The sequence below is a fragment of the Caloenas nicobarica genome, chromosome 6 (genome assembly GCF_036013445.1).
Source record: "Caloenas nicobarica isolate bCalNic1 chromosome 6, bCalNic1.hap1, whole genome shotgun sequence".
In the NCBI taxonomy this organism is placed as follows: Eukaryota; Metazoa; Chordata; class Aves; order Columbiformes; family Columbidae; genus Caloenas; species Caloenas nicobarica.
Window position 1 is genome coordinate 8,208,811 of NC_088250.1, and position 10,830 is coordinate 8,219,640.

The following is a 10,830-nucleotide window of genomic DNA, read 5'->3' on the forward strand; positions in this document are numbered from 1 at the left end:
CGCCTTTCCCTCCGTTTTCCCCTTTTTTTCTCCCATCCCGCTGTCAGTCCCCTTTCCCTCTCTCCAGCCACCGGCTGCCTGAGGCTCCCTATCCCCCCGCAACCCTCCATCCACTCTCCTCTTAAACCTTCGCGCACACCCCAAAACACCCACCACCCCTTTCTTTTACCGGGGCGCAGCGAAGCGCCCCCTCCCCGGGCCGCGCCGCCACCGGCTGCCCCCAGAGCCCCGCTGCGGGTGCCGGGCGGGGCGGGGGCGGGCACGGGGCCGGGCCGCCCCCGGGGGCGGTCCCCCGCCGCGGATATAAGGGGCGGCGGCGCCGAATAGCGCTCCGTCGCTCCGCCAGCGCTCGGCGCCCAGGCTGCGGGAGGTAAGGGCGGGGGACGCGGAGCTTCGACCCGACCGGGGTCGGAGGGGCTGCGGGGCCCGGGGGGGGCGGCGCGGCGCGCCGCGGGGTGTTCGTGTCCCCCATCCCAGGGGTGTGACAGGAACGGGAGGCTGGAGCAGCGTGGCTGCCGCAGTCGAGCTCCGTCGGGCTGAGCGCTGTGGCACCCCGCAGCCGCTCTCGGCTGCATCCCAGCCCCTCTCGGGGTCACATTTGGGGTGGGGTGGGGGGGAGCCTCGTCTTCTCGCAGCCCACCCGGTTTTCCCGCGGCCCGGTTAGCGGGCTGGCACACCTCGGTGTGGCAAAGGTCGGTAGCGTGCTGGGAGGGTCTGAGACTTTGGAGTCACCTGCTTTGGGCCACTGGAGCATCCCGCCACCGTCCCGGTACCAAGCCCTGCTCGCTTCTGGGTGCTCCTTTCCTCTGCATGTCTGGGTGTGATCCAGAGGTGCGCAGGAGACTTGTTTCTTCCCCCTCTCTCCTTTTTTCTTGTTGTTTTTCATTCGTTTGTTTTGTTATAACTCAGAACTGTAGCAGAGAGTTTATATGAGGCAGGCTCGGTCTTGCAAAGCTCCTTGAGGGCATGGGTATCCTCCTGCAGTGGCTAAACAGCTTGGAAGGGACTGTTTTGTCCGTCTCCTTGCGGTGGAGTGCCTGGCTGGTCTCTTTTGACATGGGGAGAGCGAAGGTGCGTACTTGACAACCTGACCAGCTGTCTTGGCTTTTCTGGCATAGTTTGTTTTCTTCTCCACTCAGGAAAGGCAAAGCCCAGTTTGCCTGCACCCCTGAGCTGCCTGCAGGCAGGTCTGAGTGCAGGCAGGATGGGCTGCGAGATGCTGTGGGTGGAAGAGAGGGTGCTGAGAAGTTCCCAAAAGTGTTGAGAGCTTGAACACAGTGCTAGACTGCCCTCCGAAGTAGGGATGCTCATGCCTATTTACTTTCTTTACTTGCTTCACAGCCTGCACAGGGTCCTGGGCGGGAGGTAGAGTGGGGAGAGTGCAGTCCTGCAGGTTGCATCGTCTCCAGAGTGTCTGGAGCAGGATTTTGGCTGCAGCTCCTTTCCTTCATGCCACAACTCTGGCAAACTAGCAGGGACCTGCCATGGCACGTGTGCCTGCCGGACGAAGGGGCGATGGCCTGCAAGGGGTTTGCAGTGCAGTGGACACAAAATGCAGTTCTAGCTGCCTTCACGAGGTTTTAGGGTATTGTGCTGTCTGCAGAGAGCGCTAAAGGTATTTTTTTTAGGAGCATAGAGTGGCTTTACTGAGTGTGTCTGGTGGGTTCCCTCCCACCCGGACACCTCCTAGCTAATCTGGGTGGGAGTCAAAGCTCGGGTTACAGCAGCTAGTCTCAGCCTATAGAGAGTTTGGCCTCCTAAGGCTGTAATCTCTGACTATAACCACTGCGGCCGCTCCTCCTTGGCCGGCCTTTGAGCCTGGGAGGCCGTATCGGTTTCAGATTTTTATTACCGTGCTGGGGATGCGAAAGCACACAGGCATGCGGACGGCCCCGGACAGATGGATGCACGTGCATGCAGCAGGACCTGCTCTTGGAGTGCAGGCAGCCTGAGATTTGGGCTGAGCATCATTTATGTTCCGTAAGATGCCCGGGGTGGTTGCGAGTGAGCAGCTGGGACCATGGTGCTCTCTTCTAGCTGCTGTTCCAGGCTGGTGGCCATGGTGTGCCTAGTGTGGTGTGAGCCACAGCTTCAAGAGCTTTCTGCTGCCCTGTTGCTGCCTCCCTGCTCACCTGTGCTACCTCTCTTGGCACTGGTGATCTGAACCCCCTCAGCCAGGTCTGAGTTTCTTCTCTGTCGGAGTTTTGGTGATGGGTGGTCACAGCCCCATCGTGGAGGTTGGCTTGAGTTGGGGTCTTGAGACATGGGGTGAGTGGTCCTTGTTGGACCCTGTGCCTTCCCAGAACTTGCCCAGGCCCACCTGTGCTACTTCTGTGGAGTGTTAGGGGGGTAGTCTGGCGTTCTCCTGCTCTGCTCACCTTGCTGTCCACAAACATCAGCATAAGACTGTGGCCTGTGCTATGGGGCTGGGAGTTTTGTGGCTTTTTGGGAGTTTGCTTTAGTAGCTGTGGGGTTGAGATACAGGGACTTGGAGAGCTTTGAAAAGTGTGTGTGCTGGGGCCACAGCTGCAGTGGTGGGATCCTGGATGAGGTCTAGCAGGAGACCCATCCCTCTCTCTGAGTTGCTGACATGAGCATCCCACAGAGCTGTGCCTGGGCAGCGAACATCCCTGCTGCCCGGACCAGCTGGGTGGTACAGGCAGCTTGAGGGTGGCCTGTGTCTCTGCGGGGTGTGGGATCAGCCCTTCTGCCCGGTGTAGAAATGGCTTAGATCAGCCTCTGCCCTCCTGAGCTGGAGGAGAGGGATCATTTATCCCAGGACAGAAAGCTGCCACTGTTTCAGCTCCCTCTTTAGCTGGTGTTTTAGCAAACTCTGTGCTTAATTTGGTTTAAATCTCAACTCCGTCTTTCAGCAGGCCAGCAAGATGAAAGCCTGGAAGGCTGCATAAGTTTGAAGTGATAGGTTAGATCTCCTCGTGGGGCCAATTTGGGCTCTGTTTGTGGAGAGATTTGATCTCCCCTGAATGTGTACATGGCCCTACTCATTGTTAGTGCCACCAGGTTCCCCCTCCACTGGGACAATAGTGTCTTGAGTCCTTCCCGGTAATCTCCTCCCTTATCTTCCTTCTCTTCCGTAGCCTGAGCCTCTGGGAGGGTGGGGGGTTTGGGAAGAGCCAATTATGCAGATGGAGGAGTGAGAGGTGCTGTGTCAACCCAGTTCCCTTTCTGAGGAGCAGGAGGTGGGGTGAGAAGAGAATGATTAGTGTGGGAGCATGTCCATGCTCTTCCCTATTCGCTGTCCCCTCCTCACTCCTGTAAGCCCCACTAAAAGGTCTTACGGTGGTCTCGAGGTTGTTCAGAGATAAAGGGTGGCTGCAGGAGTCGTTTCGTTCTGTTGCTCTCTCCGACCCATCGCTCATGCTGGCATTGCCCCGGGGCCGGGTTGGCATCAGGAGGTACCGCTCACTGCAGGGGCTGGAGACATGAGGAGGGACAAGGTGGCCACCGTTAAGGATGCTGGAAGTGCCCATGATGGTGACCATGGGTGGGCTGGCTGACTTGATCCTCTGGCTCCAGCAAAGAGGCTGGAGAGTGAGATGGCATCCATCCCTTGGAAACCCACCTTTCCATCTTCAATTTGGTGCACCCAAAGCTGGAGCTTCCAGATACGGGGCTCAAAAACTTGCTTGGCTGAAGCGTGGTGGTCACAGGCCAAGGCGACCGGCTGCTGCCATGCCTGGTACTGTTGGCTCTGTGGGGTGGGAGGGTCCCAGCGGGGGAGGCAGCGTTTTTATGCCGCCCCAAAAGCACAACGGTAATTAGCAGCCTAGATTTGGATTTTGTGTAAGCCATGTGGGTCTGCGGGGGCCCTTTCTTCTGCTGGTGAGGAAGTTAATGAGGAGCCCTGTGCTTTGTCCACTGCCTGCTGATGGAGGAAGGCGCTGAAGAGGCACGAAAAGTAGGCGTAGAAAAGCAAAAGGGTGAGGAGGAAGCAGTTGTTATGGCGCCGGCTGTGATGGGGGAGCATTTTGTAAATCAAAGCGCTCTCCTAAAAAGAAAACTTAAGCCCAGCAGATCTACTCAGCAGTCAAGCTCTGACTTTTTTTTCTTTTCTCAAAGCTATGTGATAATCGTTAAAACACAGGGGATGCTTTGTAAAATAGAATTCAAGGGAAGTGGGGAGGATGAAGCAGGATTTAAATTTAAAATTGGATGAGGGTACAAAGCCCCTTAGTTCCCCATTTCTGCTTAATGCAGCTGGAGCTGGGCTTGACAAGATGCTGACCAGAGCTTGTGGTAAATGTTTTACGGTACTGTGTATCAGCCAGATCAATTCTACTATGCTTGAGGGAGTGCAGATAAAATGGCTTAAAGATTCCCCTGCTGAAAGCAATAGTGTCATCATTTATGCTGGAGAAGACAGATTTAGTCGCCTGACGTTTGTTTGGCCATGGTGTACATAGCAGATTTCACACCCAGGGACGATAGCCAACCTGATGATGTCAGATGTGAGCTGCAAGAAAAAAAAAAATCATACAAAAAGGCTAGTGCTTTTCCTCTTTTGTCAACCCGATGAGTTTTGCTGCATGTCTATTTTGGTTGTTTTACTCCATGGATCTCTTTAATGGAAAGTGCCTTGAAGAGTAGGGCATCACTAAAGCAGTGTGTCCTGCGTGTGCTTTGTGGTACGAAAATGGCAGCAGAAATATCTCTGTTAACGTAGGTCATTTCATTTGATCCTGTTTTGCTTATAGGTCACTTGAACTCCAAACTGAGCGAACATGAGTGCACTTGATTTGGCTTCCATCCTTGATTTTCTGGAAACGGCCAACTTATCGGAGATCAACTGGACGTGCAACAATGGTGACTGCATCACGGTGGATGCGACAACATGCCCTGGCACACTCAACAAAAGCGCTCTGCTCTACACCCTGTCCTTTTTCTACATTTTCATCTTTGTCATAGGGCTGGTGGCCAACTCAGTCGTGGTGTGGGTCAACCTCCAAGCCAAAATGACTGGCTACGAAACCCACCTCTACATCTTTAATTTGGCTATTGCCGATCTGTGCGTCGTCATCACCCTTCCGGTGTGGGTTGTCTCCCTCGTCCAGCATAACCAGTGGCACATGGGAGAAATCACATGCAAGATAACTCACCTTATATTTTCCATCAACTTGTACAGCAGCATCTTCTTCCTGGCATGCATGAGCGTGGACCGCTACCTCTCCGTTGCCTATTTCACCAATTCCAGCAATCGCAAGAAGAAGATAATCCGTCGCTGCATCTGCATCTTAGTGTGGCTCCTTGCCTTCTCTGCATCTCTCCCAGACACTTATTATCTCAAGACTGTTTCCTCCAACAACGAAACCTATTGCCGTCCTGTCTACCCAGAGGAGAGCTTCAAAGAGTGGTTGATTGGCATGGAACTCATCTCCGTCGTGCTGGGCTTTCTTATCCCTTTTCCCGTCATTGCTGTCTTCTATTTCCTCCTTGCAAAGACCATCTCCGCCTCTAGTGACCAAGAGAGGAAGAGCAACGGGAAGATCATTTTCTCCTACGTTGTTGTGTTTCTTGTCTGCTGGCTACCCTACCACATAGCTGTCCTGCTTGACATCTTCTATAGCCTTCATTTCATACCTTTCAGTTGTCAGATGGAGAACTTCTTGTATGCCACCCTTCACATCACTCAGTGTTTCTCTCTAGTCCATTGCTGCGTCAACCCCATCCTGTACAGCTTCATTAACCGCAACTACAGATACGAGCTCATGAAAGCCTTTATTTTCAAGTACTCTGCCAAAACTGGTCTCACTAAACTTATTGATGCTTCCAGAGTGTCAGAAGCAGAATACTCTGCTCTGGAGCAAAATGCCAAATGACTGCAACCCCATAAAGAAACCTCCTTGACTGTTTGACTTGGGTTTTTGTGTTTGTGTGTGTGTGTTTGTTTTAATCCTCCCTTTCACTGTGTATGTTATGAACGGGGCATGTATTCCAGCCTACAAAAGAGAAATAGCAAACTGTAATTTAAGAGTAGAATCAGGTGTAAAATGGAAGTGGTACCAAAATTAAGCCTTTTGATGGTGTGTTTTGTTTGATCTCCTCCTAGCCCGGTGTGGACTTCTCGACAACGCTATGCAAATGGAAGTGACTTTCCAGCAGACAAAGCCATTGTGTACCATAGATAACGTGCATTTCCAGGATAAGCTTTTTCTTCCACATGTAGATTCCCTCTTGTCTCCTTGTATATGTGATATATATAGTATGTTGTATTTAAAAGCTCAAGACTTTATTTTCTGGCTCTTGGTGTACCTTATACAATTGTATTTGAAAGTTAAATATATTTTTATCATGTATTTGAAATATATTGCTGATGAGTGTATCCAGAGTGCTGTAGTCTGAGTGTTAGATTGCCATTTGGGTTAAACTATCGTAGGTAAGAGGATGACAATAAGTAGCAGAATGGAAATGATCTCTTAGGTGCATCCTCCCTGGCTGGCACACTTTATTGACCGTAGCTTTGTGTGGTGGTCATACCCACGTGTCTGGAGCATGAAATGTATGTACTGTAATATAGTTGCCATCATGTTAAAACTAACAGTATTGTAAGAGTTGTTAACTCCTACGCCTGTACTTCACAAAGCTATATTGTTATGCACAGAATGAATGATCTTATTTCTGAGAGTCGTCTCTATTTGTAAGTTATTTTTGTAAAATAAATATCTGGAAAAAAAAAAAATCTATGCCTGCCCATGGTTTGACTTGCCATCTTCCTCCTTAGGAAAAAAAAAAAAAGCCCAGAAGAAGAAATCCCCAAACCACCTTCTCTCCTTTGTTTGGTGCAGGGGCAAACAGGTCAGTCTGTGTTTTCCTGATGTTTGCTGGCGGTGAGCAGGAACCATTGAATGGAGGAATGTGAGATGGTGCGTGGCGAGAGGGGAGGGGGTGGGACGAGCAGCTCTGTGGAAGGCCGCACTGTTTGGGAGGGTAGAGCTGATGGATTTATAAGGTGAGAGCTGCTGGGAGTGATGAAAGGCTGTGTCTGTAGCTTAGAAATAAACACATGGAAGAAAAATATGGAAGTATGCAGATGGAGTGGATATTTGGACTAATCCAGGTTCAGTCTTGTGCGTTTTTTGCTTGTGATGGAATTTGTGGGTTAGCAGTCCTGACAGCATTAAATCCCTTTTTATCTCTTCTCTTTGTTATGACTTGTGTTGAATTTGCAATGCCGTACTGTCAAAGCGTGGGGCAAGATTCAGCCACTGCACGATGTATGAAGTAGATCATCTTGAAGCACTTGAATCATGGCCTTTATCCTAGGGCAAGGTAAGTAATGTTAAATCACAGATGTCTCGTAGCCATCACTGACTTGCTGGTGCTGGTTTGCATGTTTTGCAACTCCAATAACTACCTTGCTGTGAGGGCTACGCTTAAAATTCCCATAAAATCAAAGCATGCCGTTGTCCCGAGATCCCAATAGCCAAACAATTTTGTAATGACTGTATTTTGTTTCTTCCTATGTATTATATTACTGCCTTCTCAAAGATGATCCTATAAAAATAGATGTTTGCCAACACCACACCTTGTACATGGGGTTTCCAAAAAAGCACTGGTCCAATGGAGGAGGTTCCAGAGAAGGGCTGTGAGCATCACTGTAATGATGCTGCTACACTAGTTCAGCCTTTTGTGTGGACGCTTCTTACAAGAGATGGTTATTTTGAGATTCCTCCAGGCCATTCATAAGGTACTCCTGGACTGGAAGGAAAGTGCTCCCTCATACCGATAGATAAAATTGGAGGTGGTGTGTTAATACTGAGAAATCAGTGTTCCTGATTTATCTGGGTGTTGCTTCCCATGTCCCAGTATCCAGATGTGCAGCTGTGTGTCCTCTCCAAAGGTACAGGGCTCTACATCACACTCCCGTGTGCCTGTTGCTCGGTTTATAGCAGCATCACTGTTCCATTTCAGGTCCAGTCCTGATGGCAGTGTGATTTTTTTCATGTGATGCTGTAGCTGGTTTGGAGGTTTGAGTTGGTTGAAGCTCACAGTCGTGGTTTGTTTTTGTTTGTTTGTTTGTTTCTCTCTCTCTCAGCAGTTTGGTACTTGCAGTGCAGTGTCAGCCCTGGAGATATCCCGGGTGGTGCTGCATGTCAGGCAGGTCTTGCAGACCTGCTGCATGGACCAGACTGATAAAGTCTCCAGACCTTCTCCTTGGGGAGATAAATTGTGGTGGGATGATGCTTTTTCCAAAAGCAGGGTAAGACTAAGAGCAGGTAAAGGTTGAGACCACGACCCTCACTGTCAACAGCTGTAGCATCAAATGCACAGGTGTTTTCCAGCTCCATGGATGGGAAGACTTGGGGCTGAGCACCCACCTTGTCTCCTTGGCACCCAAAAGGACAGGTGGAGCTGGGGGGCAGCAGCTCCCTTGCCAGCAGCACCAGGGCTTGGGAGGGTTGGACAAGGTCCTTTCTGGGGATCAGCACTGTTTGTGTGGAGGTGGGTGTGACTTTGGGAGAAGGGTGCTAGTGGGGAGATGATGGGAAACTGGTGGAGGGCAGAACAGTACAGAGGAACAGAAGGATAGAGTTTGTTGGCTTTGTTGTATATTTTTCATTAGGACTTGTTTTCATGCAGAAAATTCACAAAAATCAAACTTTGGCAGAGGTATAATAGGAAAAAACATATGTATATGTTCCAAGAGAATTTTCTCATGGCTGTGTGTGCCACAATCCCCCAACTGGTGTTTGCGCTGAGTCAAAAAAGTGAGTTTGGACCCCTTGGAGTCTGCTATGAAGGACTTTATCAGCAGATGGCAGGTGAGTGAAAATACGTGTCCTCGGGTAGATGTGACTGTGACTTACAGTGATTGATGCGATTGCTGCTGTCACCTTGTTTGGCCAAACGTCCCCACCCTGGAGCTGGGGGTGTTGGGAAGGGTCCTCGCTTCCGTCCCGCTGCAGGGCTGTGGCTTTGGGGCAGGACTGGTGAGCTGGCTGCCCGTGCACAGGGATCTCCCTTGTTCCTCTGGCAGCTACAGATGTACGTGTTTGGGTCCTGCCTTTGCAAGGAGATCAAATTAACTACGTAAAGGCCTCAGTGGAAAACAGTAAAAATTGAACCTTGTCTGTGTTGGAGCAAGTCCTCCTGCTTAGCACTTGGGCTTTATGGCTGAAAGCACCCAGCGCTGTCAGACTCCACATGCCTCGGAGGCAGGCACTGAGCTAATAAAAATACATCTGCTCCGTAATAAACGATAGTTTTTTGGATTTTTTAAAATATTTATATATATAGAAAGTGTAGCTCTGCTTTATTGTTACTTAAACACAGATTTCTTTTTATGAGCCATAAATGATATTCAGGTGTAGCACAGTGACTTTAAATTAGATCCTCTGGCAACCATCTACAAAATGTATCGCAAGAAATGCTTAACTGGCCTGTTTCTCCTTTGGCTAATTCGTGGTTTCAATGCTGCTGACTTTAGATACTAGCATTTGATGAGTTCACTGAGCATAAAAGCCATTTAAAGTTCCTAAGAAGCAAGAAATAACTCAGCTGTGAGCAATATTTAAGCACGTGGCGGCGGCAGCGCTGCCAAAGACAGCTCTTAATCTGCTGCAGAGAGCAGGTCGATGAGAAGAGCTGGGCTGTTACTTTGAGAAGTGGGGCTCAGCCCCCGAGATGGGGTGTGGGGCTGAGCAGGGCATGATGCAATGGGGACGGGTTTTGGGGGGAACCGATGTGTACGGAGCGCAGGGTTTGCTTTTAGCAACCCCACTCCATTACAGGCTGAAGAGGATATGAGCCAGAGACTGCTGTGATTTACACCCTGTATTTACAGTAGGATAATGCTACTGATTTAAAGGGAACTATCCAGGATTTATAGGGCTTTTTATAAGTAGAATCAGGAATTTTAGCAATAATCCTGTGCAAATGCGTGTGTGTTAAGTGCAGATGTGCGCATCTGCATCTCTAATGCAATGTAATATAGCTGTAACACAGGGACATAATAATAGTAAAACAACAGATAATAACGATGTGAGTTTGCAAAAGTACTTGCATTATAGGTTTATCGTATGATTCAAACCAGGCTTACAAAGATCCTGAGATGGATAATCCAGCTGTAAGCCTAAAGCATGTGGCAGACTTTTATAACACCCACTGTCATGAGAAAAATGAGTCTCCTTCCGTTTTGGTAGTTGCTGTTTGAAAACAGTTCATTTTTTTTTTCTTGTAGGTTTTGATCTGTTTGGTTTTCTGGGATTATGTGGAATATGTGCAAAGCCTTAGCTAAAGGTCTCTATCCTGGAAATGTTATAGCTTCATAGTACCAAAGAGATACAAACATCGTAGCGATGCTGTGAATCCAGGGAGACCACTCAATCTGCGATAAATATTGAGGAGGATGCTCTTTGCCACTGGAGTAAAAGCATCAGAACAAGGTCCTTCTGGTTATTTAGCTTACCAAGCAGGTATATATCTTTACAAGAAAGTGCTGGGAAACCAAACGGGCTCTCTGCAGACTCTGGTGGGCTTAGCTGGGATGTGAAGTATGAAATCAGTACAATTCAAGAGGTCCACTGCAGCACGGGGTCTGGGCTGCTGTACAACGTACGCTTCTTGACATCATCTGGTTTTAAGCCAGTTCTGGTGATGGATGTTTTTCCCTCTCACCTCTAGGTTAGGGGTGGGGGAAACCAAACCCCTACCATGTCTGCGGTCTGTACAGTGCTGTTTCCAAACTAAAGGGAAAGAGTTAAATTACATTTTAACAGAACAATACTGACAACAGCAAAGGTCAGTAAACTTTTAAGAAAGGTCACCCTATCGATTGCAACAGGGAAAGGACTGACATCAAATACTTCGCTG

The 10,830-nt window shown here is 49.3% G+C and overlaps 1 protein-coding gene across 1 annotated transcript; it reads left to right on the forward strand.

Annotated features, from left to right (window-relative positions):
* Nucleotides 1-309: 309 nt before the first annotated feature.
* Nucleotides 310-6,680, forward strand: ACKR3 (atypical chemokine receptor 3). Its single transcript, XM_065637926.1, has 2 exons — nucleotides 310-370; nucleotides 4,716-6,680. The coding sequence occupies exon 2, from the start codon at nucleotides 4,743-4,745 to the stop codon at nucleotides 5,835-5,837; it is 1,095 nt and encodes a 364-aa protein (XP_065493998.1). The 5' UTR covers nucleotides 310-370; nucleotides 4,716-4,742; the 3' UTR covers nucleotides 5,838-6,680.
* The last annotated feature ends 4,150 nt before the right edge of the window (nucleotides 6,681-10,830 follow it).